The 18829-nt window shown below is 35.9% G+C and overlaps 2 protein-coding genes across 3 annotated transcripts in view; one reads left to right on the forward strand and one right to left on the reverse strand.

Moving 5' to 3' along the window:
* Window positions 1-14160, reverse strand: part of LOC136025985 (septin-1-like) — a 56978-nt gene extending 42818 nt beyond the window's left edge. The window contains exon 1 of the mRNA XM_065702121.1: window positions 14039-14160. Coding sequence (XP_065558193.1) covers window positions 14039-14068 — 30 coding nt within the window. The 5' untranslated portion in view covers window positions 14069-14160. The remainder of the gene's footprint in view (window positions 1-14038) is intronic.
* A 3354-nt stretch (window positions 14161-17514) lies between these two features.
* LOC136025986 (mediator of RNA polymerase II transcription subunit 14-like) overlaps window positions 17515-18829 on the forward strand; it is a 47445-nt gene continuing 46130 nt past the window's right edge. The window contains exon 1 of one of the 2 annotated variants that reach the window (XM_065702123.1): window positions 17515-17563. The gene's annotated coding sequence lies outside the window, so the exon portion shown is untranslated. Of the gene's footprint in view, window positions 17634-18829 lie in introns of both variants that reach the window. The other variant, XM_065702122.1, reaches the window with a different exon arrangement.

Below are 18829 nucleotides of genomic sequence, written 5' to 3' on the forward strand. Positions count from 1 at the left end.
AGCAATGATGCATGGACGGATAATAGATTAGACATATCTATTAACAAATGAACTAACCTCCTCTTTATACGAACCTAATAAGGGGGGAGTTAATGCCAGATTTGCTTCTCACGCAATTGGACTATCTGTCTTGGCTTTTTTCTACAATTAGCCATGACTTGATGCCCACAACTATTCCATTTCAATTCAAAATTTCTTACAGTGTAAAAAGAAACACTATTTAAACCAAACTATACGTGAAACCATTAGGGTCTCATAGGGTGCATTGTTAGGGACAAGGACAATTATCAGTCAATGCTCTAGCTTTGCCTGTAGTAAAAACAATAAGCTTTTATGTACATTAATTTATTGTTTTTTTTTGTCAAAGTTACTTGGTATGGAAGGGGTATTGTAAGAACTTTGGAGGGAGATCATTCAGTAAATCAAAAGAATTATGTCTTTATGCTATTCCAAATGCGTAAAATCATAAACTTTAATTTCACCCATCAAAATCTAAAAGTCTGAGGAAATGTGCTGGATTGTCAAAAAAAGTGGGAACCACCCCCAAAATGCAAAATGATCTTAATAAAGATTATGTTATTAGATTCTGCCCATCAAAGAACACTATTGTAGAGGTTTCAAGCTCCTTTCTACATAAATGTGGAATTTTGTACTTTTCCCCAGAATAATAATCATGGATGCACATTTATTTATTCATGGACCATGGATTCCATTTTTCTTTTTTTTTTCTTTTTTTTTTACAGGGGTACTGTATCAAGCCAATAGTGTAAGAGAACTGTAAAACCTCATTCAATTGGAATTTCAAGTGGTATTTATAAGTAACCAAAAAATTGTGCCACAGCAAAGGATATCCTCCCCCCTTACAGAACAGAAATACAATTTTTACCAAAAGGTGGCGAATTTTATTGACTGAAAATTCTAAAACAGTCAATCAATTTAGAATTATTGAAATACTATATGCAAGTTGATTCAGGTTATGTGTTATAAAATTCTGTATATTGAGGCATAATTTCCTAGCAGCTTTTATGCAGACAAGTTGACGAGTTGTTGCGTAGGGGCAAAAAAGGTGCCTCATCCCTCGAAAAGCACATTTTCAGCTCAAATTTCCAAATTCAAACTTTCTGCCAGCATCCAGGCAAACATAGAAGATGGTTTGGGAAAAATGGAAGTAAAACATTAATATCTAACCTCTCTTCATTTAGATTAAGCATAAATATAGATGCTGTAGGATGATAGCTCCTTTTTTATGGCAGAAAACCTTTTTTTCTTTTAAAGATGAAATACTAAAGCCCAAGCCTCACATCTTGGTTTGGCCTGGGTATTTTGTATATGAGGAGGACTGCCCTCTCCTAAATCCCCCGATCTTTAAGCTAAGGTTTTATTTGTTGTCTCACCTTCATAATGACAGTTCATGCACAAGAGCCGTTGAACTGTAATAATAAATATTTTTAAAGCACCAGAATAATTTAGCATAAAGAATGGGGAAATGAAAAGAGGGTAGTCCCCTTATGTAACAAAACATTTCTATTTGTTATGAACTTTGATGTTGGTTTTGGTTATTTAATGTTTAACCAAAATGCTGAATCAAAAGACATAATACACATCAAGGCTGTTAAAAACGCATATCTGTAATGCCTCACGAATGGCTTACATTACAAAAATGGAACTTTCAGAATACAGTGAATGCAATGTTGAATGAAGTCAAAAACTTTTTAAGTCAAGACACTTTGTGCACCTATGTTGTCAAAAGGGCACACTTACAAAATCTTACAAACATCCTAGGGTATTAAGTTAATACTGTCAGCAATACTGAGGGGGATATTGAATTAAATCAAAGGACACTACATGTGGCCATGTTGTCAAAAGCAGATATCTTCAATATCTCTTGACTAATTAAGGGTATTAAGTTGGAAGTATAGGGGAATGTTTAACTTAACCAAAAGACACTATGTTTTAAATCCAGGTAGTCAAAGGGCATATCTTGAATATCTTGGGAACAGCTGCAAGCATTAACTTCAAACTTTCAGGGAGTGTTGAGGTTACCAAAATGTCAAATCTACAATATCTTAGGAGCACCTAAAGTTATTTAGTTCAAAATTATTATTTAGTTCAAAATTTAGTTCAGTATTATTCAAAAATTACTGAAAAAATTTGGGAGAAGGGGGAGGGGGTGAACTTAATCAAGAGGCACTTTGTAGATCCAGGTCTTCAAAGGGGAGTATCTGCAATCATCAGGAACAACTAAGGGTACTAATTAAAACTTTCAGCAAGGCATATAATTAAATAAAAGGCACTGTATGCATCCATGTTATCAGTACAGCATATCTGCAATATCTTAGGAACCAATCAAGGGCAATATTTTCATCCGCGTCATCAAAATAAGGGTATCAGATTGAAGCTTTTTTGGAAATGTGGAGGGGTGTCGCAAATTAGCTCAAAAGACATCATGGGTATCCAGGCTACCACAACAGCATATCTGCAATATCTCTGGAACTTCTTAGAGTATTGAGATGAAACTCTCAGAAACTGTTCAGGGGGATGTTGGGTTTAATCAAAAGGCAGTATCAGCAATATAACTGGAAGAACCAGGGGTTAGATGAAACCTTCAGGGAAATCGAACAGGATGTTGAACTAAATCAAAACACACTAAATACATGCTGGTTGTCAAAAGGGTGTGTCTTTAATAATTTTTAGTACTTTTGAAAAAACTTCTTATTCTAACTAAAAACAGCCCTTGTGTTCAGGTTGTTCTTACAGAACTGGGAAAAAGTCAAACTTTAGTGTAAAGAGCAAGGTATTGAGAAATGGCAACCCTACTCATATAAGGAATTTCAAGTTTTAATGTTGCTCCTCAGTTATAATTGAAAAAAACTTGTTTATCAATTTTATTTCTGATAGGTTTTTAAATAATGCTGGGAAATCTGGCTCTCTCCATAGAAAGTTCATCCTATGTAAAATGCACGCCTCTCCCTAAAAAACCTCCTAAACAATTCTATTATTGCTTAAAATTATACCCATAAACATTTCTTGCAGATGATTCTGCCTGAAAAATTCTTCTTGGATCAATTTCATTTGAAAGAGAATTTAATTTCTTATTGTTCTTCAAATCATGCCAGAAATCTCCCGCTCAGTGGGAAACTTTTCCTGGACCCCTTCCATGGAAAGTTTTTCCCACATAAAATTACCCCATGGTGAACTTCTCCAGTAGAAAATTCCCCCATGGTGAACTTGTCTGGTAAAAATTCCGCCATCAAGAATTTACCTTAAATTACACTTGCTAGCAAGTGTAATTTACCCTTGTAATTTACCTAACATGACCCTTGCTAGCAAGGGTCATGTTACTCCCTAAAGCGTAGTTATTACACCTTTCAACTATGCTGAAAAATGACAATCTCAAAATTTTGATCAGATGCCTTTGGGGGAAAAAGGGGCTATCTGTCCACTAGTCTTTTCAGTCACTGAAACAGGACACTAAAACTTCTAATTTCTATTCAAATTAGTTGTCTTATGGTATTCTAGAATCAATGGTTCAATACAAAATGTTTGATTAAACAGCAGCCCCAAAAAAGCAGCAGGAAGAAATTCAGTGGATACACAGAACTTGGCCTTTATTATCCATGGGGGGGGGGGTAAGGTGAAGCAAGGTGCACTTACGAATCATACAGGCTAGGTAAGTAAGTATTACCTTAAATTTCAGCTAGGAGCAATCTAAGGATTTCTCCTTGTAGAGCTCCAGAATGATGACTTTAATTTTATGCAAAGTTAACTAGTGATCAGGTGCTCACCCATACTCAGTGGCATCCCAATTACGTTTACCCTCTCTGGAGGACCACTCAGCATCTAGACTTTGTTCAAAAACATCAATGGGTTCAGCAGTAACTGTTTCATTAGATAGTTTGCTCCAACTGCTGACAATATGTGCAAAAAAGAATTGAGTGGAGACTCTAGATATTTTAGACTGCTTGACAAGTTTCAGGTGATGACCAATTGTTCTTGAATTGGTACCAACAACAGAGAATGTTTGTGGAAGGTTGGTAATATCAATAGTTTAGGGCCTTTTTTTATCTTTCATAGTAGTTGCACTAGGTGAATGAAACCAAGGAGTGCATCCAGAGCATTGTTAACCCCTTGGGAAGTTGAAGCACTTACTTCCACTCCTTCTTCCTCCCAAGGGCACTGACCTTTGATGACCTTTTATAGGCTAATGTTTGTGTTAAAAAAGTGAATCCTTGTAAAACAGACCTTCTGCTCAAATGAAGCACAAGATACGCTTTGAGCCTTATAGCTTTACTCAACCCAATTTATAAGACTTTAATGGATCATAGAAATGTATGTGCTAGGCCAAGTCTTAAATAAATTTTTAGGTGAAACATTTTTAGTCAGAATTTGGCAAAGGTGTATATTAACAGAATATTTAGAGAGCCAAGAAACAAACTTACCTCTATACTCAGAATTTCATTGTGAATCCAAACATGACATTCATTTCACTTCTATATAAAGCTACAACAACTCCAATATTCAAGAAAGGATCTAGAACCCAGCGTGAGAACTATCAACCCGTTAGCTTGACCTTGGTTGTGGCCAAACAATCAAAGAGACAGTCAATGATGCAATCATAGTACATATGACTAAGAATGGCCTTCTTTCAGGTTGTCAGCATGGTTTCAGGGAAGGCTTGTCTTTCAAAACACATCTAATACTAGCTTAGGAATCTATGACTATCTTCTGGAGCAGGGTTTTCTAGTCAACGTGTTCCTACTGGATTAAGCTAAGGCCTTTGATAAACTGTTTCACTGCTACCTGATGATCAAGCTGTCAGTATATCTTAGACAATAATGTTGCCCAGTGGATCCACAGTTTCCTATCTGATAGGATTCAGATTGTAGATAGATAGAGAGAGAGAGAGAGAGAGAGAGAGAGAGAGAGAGAACAGTTGATTACACAACTTTCATAGCTCTTGGCTAATTTACAACTGCAAAAACATTACATGTTAACATAGATGTAAAAATGGCACAAAATTACATGTTAAACATAGACATAAAAAATGGCACAAATGAACAACAATATTGGTATGTTTGTGCAAGTATAGGTACCAGTTTGAGTTTTTGTCTGGTTTTTATGGCACTTGGTATCTACCAAGTGACATATAGGAATTGCAAATTCTGTTGGTTTGTCTGTCTATCCTTGTTTTGCTAGTTTAGGCACTTCCAGGTAAGCTAGGATGATGAAATTTGCCAGGCATATCAGGAACCAGACCAGATTATATTAGAAATTGTCGTTTCACCAATTCAATCATCTGAGGGTGGGGGAGGGGGTAAATCAGAAAATTAGAAAAAATGAGGTGTTTTTAACTTACAAACAGGTGATTGGATCTTAATGAAATTTTATGTTTTAGAAGGATATCGTATCTCAGAGCTCTGATTTTAAATAAGAACCGGATCTGGTGACATCAGGGGAGTTGGGGGGGACCCAAAATCTTGGAAAATGCTTAGAGTGGAGGGATTGGGATGAAACTTGGTGGAAAAAATAAGGACAAGTCCTAGATACATGTTGATGTAACCAGAATGGATCCAATCTCTTTGGGGGAGTTGGGGGGAAGGTTAATTCTGAAAAATTAGAAAAAATGAGGTATTTTTAACTTATGAAGGAGTTATCAGTTCTTAATGAAATTTGATGTTTGGAAGGATATTGTGTCTCAGAGCTCTTATTTTAAGTCCCAACCAGATCCTCTGACATTGGAGGGGGGGACCTAAAATCTTGGAAAACACTTAGAGAGGAGGGATCGGGATGAAACTTAGTGGGAAAAATAAGCACAAGTCCTAGATACATGGATCTGCTCTCTTTGGGTGAGTTGGGGGGGGGAGGGTTAATTCTGAAAAATTAGAAAAAATTAAGTATGTTTGACTTATGAAGGAGTGATCAGATCTTAATGAAATTTCATATTTAGAAAGACCTTGTAACTCAGATATTCTATTTTAAATCTCAACTGGATCCAGTGTCATTAGGGGGAGGGGGGAACTGGAAATCTTGGAAAATGCTTAAAGCAGAGAGATCAGGATGAAACTTGATGGGAAGAATAAGCACAAGTCCAAGATACATGACAGACATAACCAGACCAGATCTGCTCTCTGTGCTGGAGTTGGGGGGGGGGGGGGGGTAATTCAGAAACTAGAGGTATTCGTAACTTGCAAACAGGTGATCAGATCTTAATGAAATTTGGTATTTAGAAGGATCTTTTTGATCCTTCTCAAATTTCTCAAGTTCAAACTCTCATTTTGAATCCCGACCAGATCTGGTGACATTGAGGGGAGTTGGGGGTGGGGGGGGGGGAGAACCATAATTCTTGGAAAACATGAAAATCAAGGTATCTTACAAACCGGTTATTGGATCTTAATGAAACTTGATATATGGAAGAATCTTGTGTCTCAGATGCTCCATTTTCAATTCAAATTGGATCCAGGGACATAGAGGGTTGGAAGGGGGAAACAGAAATCTTGGAAAATGCTTAGAGTAGAGAGATCAGTATGAAATTTGATGGGAAGAATAAGTACAAGTTGAAGATACATGATTGACATAGTTTGAACAGATCCATTCTCTTTGGGGGAGCTGGGGGTTGCTAATTTGGAAAAATTTTAAAAATTGGGATATTTTTAACCTAAGAACAGGTGACCTTTGATGAGATCTTAATGAAATTTGATATTTAGAAGGAACTCATGTCTTAGAGCTCTTATTTCAAATCCCGAACAAATCTGTTGACATTGGGGGAGTTGGAGGGTGAAACTGGGAATCTTGGGAAAGGCTTAGAGTGGAGAGACTGGGATGAAACTTGGTAGGTAGAATAAGCAAATGTCCTGGATTCATGATTGACATAATCAGACCGGATCTGCTATCTTTGGGGAGTTAGGGGGTGGGGTTCAGTGCTTTGGTAAGTTTGGTGCTTCTGGACATGCTAGGACAATGAAAAATGGTAGGCGTGTCAGGGAGCTGCACAAATTGACCTGATAAAGTTATTTTCCCCTATTCGACCATCTGGAGGGGGGGCTGAAGGGAGAGGGAAAATTAGAAAAAATTAAGGTATTTTTAAATTACAAGTGGTTGATTGGATCTAAATGAATTTTGATATTTAGAAGGATCTCATGACTCAAAGCTCTTATTTTAAATCCTGACTGGTATTAAGCCTCTGATTTTCCTTTTAAATCAATCTGTTTATTCTTAGAATTTTGTTAGAGCTCATACCATATGAGCTCTTGGCTCTTCCAACCCTGTCACAAGTGCCATATGAGCTCTTGTTCTGTTAGGCAGGGCATCTGTGGAGAGAATATCATGGTGGGATGGGTTTAACAGCAATCCTAACTGTCCTTTTCTGCTCTGACCCTAGATTATGCATTAGGTGAGCAGCATGTAGCATAGAAGAGCCCCGCACAAAACATACATACTCCAAGACAAGCCCAACTCTGTTTAATCTCTACATAAATGATGCTCCTAAGGTGGTCAAGAATAGCTTAAAACTATATGTTGACATTTCCAAATTTGTTGGTAATGCAGACTCAACAAAAAATTACTCTTCTCAGCAAGAAGATCTCAACAACCTCTGTCTGTGGGCAACAACCAGGATGCCTGCTTCTCAGAGTCCTGCATCATCATGTCACACTTTAAGTGTGACATGGAGATACTTGAGAAGGTCTAGCATAGAGCAACTAAGCTCCCTTTTGCCAAGCAACAAGGCTCCTACAAGCAACAACTAGAAAAGCTTGACCTGCCTACCCTAACATACTATAGAAAATGAGGAGATGTCATCCTTGCATTTAAGATGATGACCAACTATTAAGCCTATTTTGGATCACAGTGAATACACCAGAACATAAGCAAATCCTACAAAACTGCATCAAAATTTAGCAGAAAACATGAGAAGTTCAACTTCTTCACCAATTACATTGTTCCATAGTGGAATTCAATCAGTGAATCTACCAAGTAAGCTAGATCAATTGACCGCTTCACGATTGATGTTGACTGTGATTAGACTGGCAAGTCATTGAAGATGCAGTGGGATGAACCAGTATCATCCAGCAGGGTCTATTAGGTGCCACCCACCCCTTTAGTCCTTAAACATGCCTGGCTGGCAATACATCTAGTGACAACAAACAATGAAACCATACTGTCCATTGTATATGTAAATAGTGAGGATCTATTCATGAACTCTGACATGAGTATTGAGACAGCATTACCTGGAGACATCCAAAGGTTCTTTATCCTTAGTCACTAAAATATACAATTTAAGGTAACATCCATTGCAAACTTAATTTTAAGCCCTTTAGAGACCCTCAAAGATTATACATTTTCTCTTATTTTAGATACAGCTCATATATCTGTTTTAACATAAATCTTGTCAAAATGAAGAATCAATAGCCTAAAGGCATGAGAAATATATAATACAGGGTCTATATTTGGGTAAAGTTTAGAAAAGTTAGGTTAAAATTGATTTTGTGACAGAAGGAAATGTCATATTTGGATTCAGGATGAAAATCTCGTTCTAGACGTAAGTTCTAGACGTAAGTTTGCTAACACAGATAGCCTATATAAGCCTTATCTAAAATAAGAGAAAAGGGTATCATCTTTAAGGGTCTGTAAATGGCTTAAAATTAAGGTGAAATTCTAGTTCAGCTATTTTTTTTATATCTAGAAAAAAATTAGTTTAGGAAAATAAAACCATTAGTAATTAATCCAGGGTCAAAAACACACTCTGGGGAGGTATTGCCAAGCTTCTCATTTCTAAGTTTTAGAACTTTGCCTACTTGACTGGTCTATACCTATTGAAATGTTGACAAAACACCATTTTACCTTAATTTTTAGTTATCAGTTTCTTTTTCTTGAATTTTAGGTATGAAAACACAGTTCCTTTTAATTCAGTAGGATTTTAAGCCATATCAATCAGTATCTTTTTTAGTAAAATTCTAGTTTAGTGACTTCTTGCTATCTCAGAAAGGAGCTAGGTTAGGAGAATGAAACTTTCAGGGATGGGTCTACAGGCTGAAGCATATCCCAGGAAGATATTTTAAAGTACCCACCTCTACTCGTTCTCTCTCTAGAGGGCCCTGAAATTTGCCGACATGACAGGTGTATACCTATTGAAGTCAACATTTTAATTTAATTTTCAGTTACCATTTGCCTTTTCTCTGCCTTTAGTTCTGAAAAATGCAATTCCTGCTATTTGAGTAGAATTCTGAGCCATATAAATGTTTTTTTTATAAATTTCGGAAATGTATTTGCTTATCTTTAAAACCTTTTAAATTGGGAATGAGCAGAGTTGTGAAGCTGAAAACAGTTTTGTTCTACTTCATTCAAGCAGAAGATCTATTTTGCAACGTTTCACTTTTATAACACACATATTTTTAAAGTTCATCAAAGGTCAGGGCCCTCTAGAGAGAGAGGAGGTAGATTCTTCAAAATAACTTCCCAGGACATACTATAGCCTAAAGACCCATCCCTGAAAGATTCATTTTCTTAACCTAACCCCTTTCCAAGATAGCAAGAAGTCACTAAATTAGAATTTTACCTTTTTTTCTAAATTTAGGAAATGTATTTACAGATCTTCAAAATTTTATAAATTGGGATTTAGCAAAGTTGTGAAGCTGAAAATAGAACCTGTACTCCATTGAAGCAGAAAATCTGTTTTGCAAGGTTTTACTTTCATAGCACAAAGATTCTTAATGGTCACCACCCTCTAGAGCAGTGGTTCTCAACCTTTTTTTCCCCATGGACCCCCTTTCCCTTCTTTTTATCTTGGTGGACCCCTTCATAGCTATTGGACATAAGAACAATTTTTTATTCTTCACTAATATAAATTTTAAGGTTTTAATTATCAAACAAATATCATACAATTAAGCTTCATCTTTAAAAGAAAACTAATTTAATACAAATAAAATATTCTAATATAATAATAATAATTATTATTATTATTACTACTATTGTGGTAATAACTACAATATTACAAGTTTCTTCAATTGACAAGCAACTAAAGCTCTTGGAGAGTAGAGCTCCTCATGCTGTTTAATTCACTCCAACATTATTTATGTAAACTGGATAAAACAAGAGCTAAGAGCTCATATGGCACTTGTTACAAGGCAAGAAGAGCTAAGAGCCAAGAGATCATATCGTATGAGCTCTAACAAAATTCTATGAATCCATAGATTGATTAAAAAAGGAAAATTAGAGGCTTAATGCCAGTCAGGATTTAAAATTAGTCATGAGTCATGATTAGTCATAAAATTGAGTCATGATGTCCTTCTATATATCAAAATTCATTAAGACTTGATCACCCACTTCTAAGTTATAAATACCTAGTTTTTCCTCTCCCTTTAGCCCCCCAAATGGTCAAATCTTGGAAAACAACTTTATCAAGTCAATTTGTGCAGCTCCCTGACAGGCCTACCAATTTTCATTGTCCTAGCACGTCAAGAAGAACCAAACTTGCCAAATCACTGAACCCCTCCCCCCAACTCCCCCAAAGAGAGCAAATCCAGTACAGTTCCGTCAGTCACCTATCAAGGACATTTGCTTATTCTATCCACCAAGCTTCATCCCAATTCCTCCACTCCAAGTGTTTTCCGAGATTTCCCCCTCCAACTCCCCACAATGTCAAAAGATCTGGTTGGGATTTGAAATAAGAGCTCTGGGACATGAATTCCTTCTAAATATCAAATTTTATTAAGATCCAATCACCTATTTGTATGATAAAAATACCCCAATTTTCACAATTTCCAAATATTCTGTTTTCCCCCTCCAACTCCCCCCCAATGTCACAGGATCTGGTTAGAATTTAAAATTAGAGCTTTAAAGCACAAGATCCTTCTAAATATCAAATTTCATTAAGATCTGGTCACCGTTTTGTAAGTTACAAATACCTCAATTTTCAAAATTACCCCCCCCCAACTCCACCAAAGAGATCAGATCTGGTCTGGTTATGTCAGTCAGGTATCTTAGACAGATTCTTATTCTTCCCATCCAGTTTCATCCTGATCTCACTGCTTTAAGTATTTTCTAAGATTTCTGGTCCCCCAACTGCCCCCCCCCAATTATGCTTGATCCAGTTGAGATTTAAAATAAAAGATCTGAGTTATGAGGTCCTTCTAAATATGAAGTTTCATGAAGATCTGATCACTCATTTGTAAGTTAAAAATCCATCATTTTTTCTAATTTTTCAGAATTACCCCCCCCCCCATAGAGTGGATCCGTTCCAATTATGTAAATCATGTATCTAAGACTTCTGCTTATTTTTCCCACCAAGTTTCATCCCAATCCCTCCAATCTAAGCGTTTTCCATGATTTTAGGCTCCCCCCCCAATGTCACCAGATCTGGTCAGGATTTAAAATAAGAGCTTTGAGACACAATATCCTTCTAAATATCAAATTTCATTGAGATCCAATCACACATTTGTAAGTTAAAAATACCTCATTTTTTCTGATTTTTTAGAATTAAACCCCCCCCCCCCAAATACCCCAAAGAGAGCAGATCCGTTCCGGTTATGTCAATAATGTATCTAGGATTTGTGCTTATTTTTCCCACCAAGTTTCATCCCAATCCCTCCACTCTAAGTGTTTTCCAAGTTTTAGGTTTCCCCCTCCCAACTCTCCTCAATGTCACCAGATCCGGTAGGGATTTAAAATAAGAGCTCTGAGACACAATATCCTTCTAAATATCAAATTTCATTGAGATCTGATCACCCATTTGTAAGTTAAAAATACCTCATTTTTTCTAATTTTTCAGAATTAACCCCCCCCCAACTACCCCAAAGATAGAGGATCCGTTCTGGTTATGTCAATCATGTATCTAGGACTTGTGCTTATTTTTCCCACCAAGTTTCATCCCAATCCCTCCACTCTAAGTGTTTTCCAAGTTTTAGGTTTCCCCCTCCCAACTCCCCCCAATGCCACCAGATCCAGTCAGGATTTAAAATAAGAGCTCTGAGACACAATATCCTTCCAAATATCAAATTTCATTGAGATCCAATCACCCATTTGTAAGTTAAAAATACCTCATTTTTCAGAATTAACCTGCCCCCCCCCCCCAACTACCCCAAAGAGAGCGGATCCATTATGGTTATGTCAATCATGTATCTAGGACTTGTGCTTATTTTTCCCACCAAGTTTCATCCCAATCTCTCCACTCTAAGTGTTTTCCAAGATTTTAGGTTCCCCCTCCCAACTCCCCCCAATGTTACCAGATCTGGTTGGGATTTAAAATAAAAAGCCCTGAGACATGACATCCTTCCAAACATCACATTTTGTTAAGATATGATCAACTGTTCATAAGTTAAAAATACTTCTATTTTTCTATTTTTTCCAAATTAATGGCCCCCCACTCCCCTCAGATGGTCAAATTGGGAAAACGACTATTTCTAATTCAATATGGTCTGGTCCCTGATACACCTGCCAAATTTCATTGTCCTAGCTTACCTGGAAGTGCCTAAAGTAGCAAAACTGGGACTGACAGACCAACAGACCAACAGAATCTGTAATTGCTATATGTCACTTGGTTAATACCAAGTGCCAAAAGCAATTGAAATTAAGTGTGTGATAAAAAAAAAAAGAAAAGGCATGTTTATTCAATGAGATCCCGTTGATGCTTCTCGACTAGTTTCTTTATATTTAGTCCTATCAATGTTAATGATAGTCAAAGATCTCCCCTTTTCACAATGTCAAGTCTATTATAAGCTTTTGATAAAATTTGAGGAACACAACTAAATCCCACTTCAACAAGATAAGATGTAGGAAAAGCAATAACATAAAGCTGCACTTTATCCCAGAGCAAAGGGTACTTTGTAGCAACATCATTTGTTTTCCATATATTGTACTTTCCATCTTTGAATTTTGAATTCATTATTTCATTACTTAGTAATTTGATGATGGGCTCTTGCAAAGATAATTCTATTTTGGCAACATTAACTTTGAAAGGAATTGAAACCCAAATCAGTATATCCATTCCAACTAGGTCACTAAACTGATTCAAAATAATGTAAATTATAGCAGAAATTGAATTCTTAAAAATAAAGTGTTCTGAGTTGGTTTTCTTCATGGACCCCCAAAATATCATTGTGGATCCCCAATTTCTTGTGTTTTGCCTGTGGACCCCTGGAAATATTACATGGACCTCTAGGGTCCATGTAGACCCTAGTTGAGAACCACTGCTCTAGAGGAAGAAGAGGCTGAGGTAGGTAGCCTGCTTCAAAACACCTAGAACATACTTTAGTCTGAAAACCCATCTCTGATTTTTTTTTTTTTTTTTTTTAGCCTAATCCCTTTCCAACATGGTAAGTGTAGCTAAACTTTAATTCTACCAAATTTAAATTTGTAATGGAAATGAATGTCATATTTAGGATGAAATTCTGATTATGAAGGAAAGTTTGTTTCTTAACTATCTGAATATACAGCTAACATATACCTTTCCCTAGAATTTAGATAAGTAGGCTAGCCTATGTCATTTAGATAGCCCAGGTTACCTGTCATGTAACCTAGTCAGACAATCTTCTAAGAGACATCCACTATATGGCTAATATGGGTGTAAAATCATTTGGTGATGCAAATGAATGTTATAGGCTATTAAGATTGAGGATGCAATTTTGAGTATATATTTGCATATTAGGGGGTGGGATATTTATTCTGTATGTATCCTAGGTTCTAAGAAATTCATGAATTTGTATTTAGCCTACCTGAGTCAACTCTTCCCAGATAACTTGAAGCCCCTGGACTGGAAATTGCCAATTGTTTTAGTCGATTGGTCAGTTTCTAGAATTTCATATTTGCTTATGTGGCATGGAATAATTAAATAGTAGAGATTTAATATTTTGTGTCCTTCAAAAATGGAGTCTTGATGCATTAATACAAAGGCATTCTAAATGTATGCCTAGGGATAAAGTAAAAATCTTGTTATTATGTTAGCACTAGGCCTAATTCAAAAGAGGGGATAGCCAAGCTTAAACTGAAGGATTTTGAAAATACACACTAAATCGTGAAGGGTTGAAATTAAAAGCATTCAACCTACATTAGAATGTTTATTATTGTCACCAGACATTCCCAGTTTTAATACCAAAGCACTTTGAGTTTTCAAAAAGTTATTGACATTGATGATGATGACGATGCTGCTCTCGGCACACAGCCCAAGGTCCCGTTTGCAGGGACTGATTTTGAAGTGTGTTTTAAGCTGGTTCAGCAATCAATAAGTTTGGAGCGTGTCTGACCTCTGACAAGGGTGCTTCAATATCAAGCCCATTTTTCAGAACAACCCACAAAAAACCATGGTGTTCAACCATTGATTTATAATTTTAAGAATTAATTTTAAACATCTTTAAAAACTAAGGAGTAGCTCGACCAAATAGCAACAGAAACTCTAAAAAACGGAATTTTTATAATAATTGGTACATCAAATGAATTGGCGTTTTATGCCCACTCCGGATATAAAAATTAATCGAATTTCATGTACCCATCAAAACTTACGAGCCTGAGAAAATTCCAATGATTTTCTAAAAAGGGTGGGAGTACCCTTCAGGAGACATTCCATCTTAATAAAAATCACAGTTTCGGCATATCAGGAGACCATGCTAAAGGTGTTTTTAGCTTTCGTCTTAAAATATGTGAAATTTTGTAAGTTTTGCAAGGAGAGAGGTCATGGATGTATGTTTGTTCTGTTTTATTACTACTTTTTGTTGCCAGATGATCGCATTGGACTAATGGTCATATAAAATCGGGAGAAGGCTCACTCGAAAGGGAATTACAGCTCTTGTTTCCAATTCGTGATCAAACTGATTGGAGGCCAACTAAACTCCCCTTCCCTCCCATGCTCCTTTGTAACGAAAGTGATCCAATAAGAATTTTGAATTATCCATTTTGATCAGCATAGTTGAAAGGTCGAGAATAAAGCCTCTGACGATGATAAAATCGTGAAAATTTGTTGAGAAAAGGGTTCTAAGTTATGAAATTTCTCTTGTTTTAACACACAACTTTTGTTATAAGGATTTATTAAATAAAAAAACAAGTTTTCTATAGCTGAAAGTAAGGAGCGACCTTAAAACTTAAAACGAACAGAAATTACTTCGTATACGAAAGGGGCTGCTTCCTCCTCAACGCCCCACTCTTTACACTGAAGTTTGATTCTTTCTCTCAACTCTACTTCTGAAAATAGTAAAAAAAACTTTAGCGTAAAGAGCGGGGCGTTGATGAGAAAGAAGCCCCTTTCATATACGGAGTAATTTCTGTTCGTTTTAAGTTTTAATGTCGCTCTTTACTTTCAGTTAAACAAACTTATTTTTTATTTCATTTCTGAACGTTTTTGAATGAATACATGTTTTGATTTTGGCTCTCCGCAGAGGAATAATTACAACGAAATGTGCATACTTTTTGTGGCTAAATGGCTTTCTCATAGTTTTGATCGAATGATTTTGAGAAAAAAGCAGCGGGGGAGGAAGCCTAGCTGCCCTCCAATTTTTTGGTTACTTAAAAAAGCAACTAGAACTTTTAATTTTTTACGAATGTTTTTATTAGTAAAAAATATACGTAACTTATAAATTAGCTTACGTAACGAACTTCTGTATTCTCATGTTTATATTACATATATGAGGGGATTCACCCCCTTGTCCGTACATCGCTCTTTACACTAAAGCTTAAATTTTGTCCCAATTCATTAACAATGACCCCTGAATCACAAAAGCCGTAGAATAAATAGTTGAAATTACTAAAAATACTTTAGCGTAAAGAGTGAGGTATTAGGAGGAGGTGAGCCCCTCATATGCTTAATAATTTTTGTTCGTTTTAAGTTTTAATGCTGCTCCTTACTTTCAGTTGAAAAAAAACTTTTTCATATCTATTTTTTCCTTTCTTTTTTATTTATAATGCTAGAAAATCCTGCGCTCCCTTCATGGAAATTTTCTTCCCCCATGACAAATTCCTCGATGGAAAGTTCCTCCAACATATCCCCCTCTTCTCAACCCCTCCCCCAACCGAAAAATCCACCTGAAAACGTCTGTACACTTCCCAATAACCATTACTATATGTAAGCACTGGTCAAATTTTGTAACTTGTAGCCCCTCCCACGGGGACTGTAAGAGTAAGTCATCCCCAAAGACATAGTTATAAGGTTTTTCGACGACGCTGAATAAAATGGCTATATCAGAATTTTGATCCGTTGACTTTGGGAAAATAATTAGCGTGGGAGGGGGCCTAGGTGCCCTCCAATTTTTTTGGTTACTTAAAAAGGGCACTAGAACTTTTCATTTCCGTTAGAATAAGCCCTCTCGCAAGATTCCAGGACCACTGGGTCGATAAGATCACCCCTGGAAAGAAACAAACAAACAAACAAATAAACATGCATCCGTGATCTGCCTTCTGGCAAAAAATACAAATTTCCATATGTTTATAGATAGGAGCTTGAAACTTCTACAATAGGGTTCACTGGTACGCTGAATCTGATGGTGTGATTTTCGTTACGATTCTGTGACTTTTAGGGGGTGTTTCCCCCTATTTTCAAAAAAAAATCTCAGGCTCGTAACTTTTGATGGGTAAGACTAAACTTGATGAAACTTATATATATTCAAAATCAGTATTAAAATGCGATTCTTTTGATGTATCTATTGGTCTCAACATTCCGTTTTTTAGAGTTTTGGTTACTATTAAGCCGGGTCGCTTCTTACTACAGTTCGTCACCACGAACTGTTTGAAAACAGATATATTTTGGGGAGAGTGAGTTTCACCTTGGGGGTTTTTTCCAAGGGGATAATTTTCCACGGGGCAGGAAGTTTCCAAGGAAAACTTTCAAAGAGAAACTTTACATGGGGGAATTCACCAAAATTCTTGTACAAAATTCTTATTATTTGATTTACTTTCTCTTTACAAATTTAATTTTAAATGTGGAGATATACCAAGAAAATTGTCCAAGGAAAATTGTGAAAGGAGTTGGGATTGTCTGACGGTTTTTTCTGTGGGGGGGAATTTTCCATGGAAAAAATTCTCCAAGGGAAGAACTTTACAAAGAAAAGCTTTCCATTGACATAAAATGATATTTATTCCCTAAAGTTAATAATTATTTTATTTAATAAAGTATAAAAGTAAAAATACTAAATATGTATTTTGTTTCAGTAAAGCGCAAATTATGTTCTCGTCTTGAGAAGGCATGGGGGTGATAAAGACTACTTATGTTAATTTTTTCTCGTTTTATGTTTGACTTTGCTATTTATTTTAATTTCTGTTCATTTTGAGTTTAACCTATTTATTGATAGGGATGGAGGATAGACTGTCTATCAACATGGAAAAGAGACATTTTTTCCCATCCTGAAAAGGCTTGTGCCAGCTTTGCCTCTCACTCAGATTACCTGTCTTGTTTTTTCTCCTATTAGCCATGACTTGATGGCAACTTGGTTTTTATTCAAAAATCAACGCATTTGATTTGATTGTTAAGTTAGGTTGGGATTAGAATCAAATGGAATATGAGGACGCAGTCGATTTGACTCCAAAAATGTCTTGGTGCAAGTGCAGCTCAAACTCAAAGACTAAATTTAGAAGAAGAAGCAGATTCCATGTTATTTTCTAGTTTATTATTAACTATTATTAGTTTATTATAAACAGCTAAAAGAGCTTAACAGATATTGGTAGGATCAGGCTACTCTAAAAAATTTTCATTAGGCTAGCTTCTTTTTGCTAGCCTAACTCTTTTTATTTGCTTAAAAGGGCCCATAGCCTATCATACAAATAAAAGTAGTTCCTATACTACAGGGTATTCCTAAGCTTTTAAGAGTGGATTAAGGACCAAAAATATATCCTAAGAAGGTATTATCAAGTTAAAGTTTGTAGCCTTTCCTTGTTTTCGGGACTTCGGAAATTAGCCTAGGCCTACATTCATGACATGTTTATACCTATCTGAGTTCTGAAAAAAATGTTTAAGGTAAATTTCTAATTACTTTGGTAAATTTATGACAGTTCATATAGGCCTAACTGACTTACCAATAAGGTGAACATACCACTCAATGCCTTTTTTTGTGTTCTTTAAAAATATATTAATTCCTTCTACCACAAATTCAAATTTAAGCACTTTTTAACCCAACTTAAACTAACCTCATTAGGCTATAAATAATTTTAGCACTAAGAAAAAGTAGTATTATTTTTTTGAAAGTGACTTGGAAAAGATGGCACTGAGAAAATATAGTGCTATTTTGTTGAAAACAAGCAATAACGGTAAAATTCTAGTTAATTGACTTCTTGCTATACTGGAAAGGTTTTGGGTTAGAAAATGAAACTTTCAGGGATGGGTCAATAGGCTAAAATATGTCCTGGAAAGGTATTTTGAAGTACCTACCTTGGTAAAATTCTAGTTAAATGACCTGCTATTTCAGAAAGGGTCTAGGTTAGGAAAATGAAACTTTCAGGGATGAATCTACAGACTAAAGTATGTCCTGGGAAGGTATATTGAAGCAACTACCTCCACTCCTTCTCCCTCTAGAGGGCCCTGACCTTTGATGACCTTTAAAAATATGTGTGTTATAAAAGTGAAACCTTGCAAAATAGATCTTCTGCTTAATTGAAGTACAACAAAATTGTTTTCAGCTTCATAACTTCACTCAATTCCATTTTTTAAGGTTTTAAAGATATGCAAATACATTTCCTAAATTTAAAAAAAAACATTGATATGGCTCAAAATTCTACTCAAATAACAGCAATTTCATTTTCAGAACTAAAGGCAGAGAAAAAGCAACTAGTAACTGAAAACTAAGGTAAAATGTTGTTTTGTCAAAATTTCAATAGGTATAGACCTGTCATGTGGGCAAATTTCATGGCCCTCTAGAGGGAG

Source organism: Artemia franciscana, chromosome 4 (genome assembly GCF_032884065.1).
Source record: "Artemia franciscana chromosome 4, ASM3288406v1, whole genome shotgun sequence".
Taxonomy (NCBI): Eukaryota; Metazoa; Arthropoda; class Branchiopoda; order Anostraca; family Artemiidae; genus Artemia; species Artemia franciscana.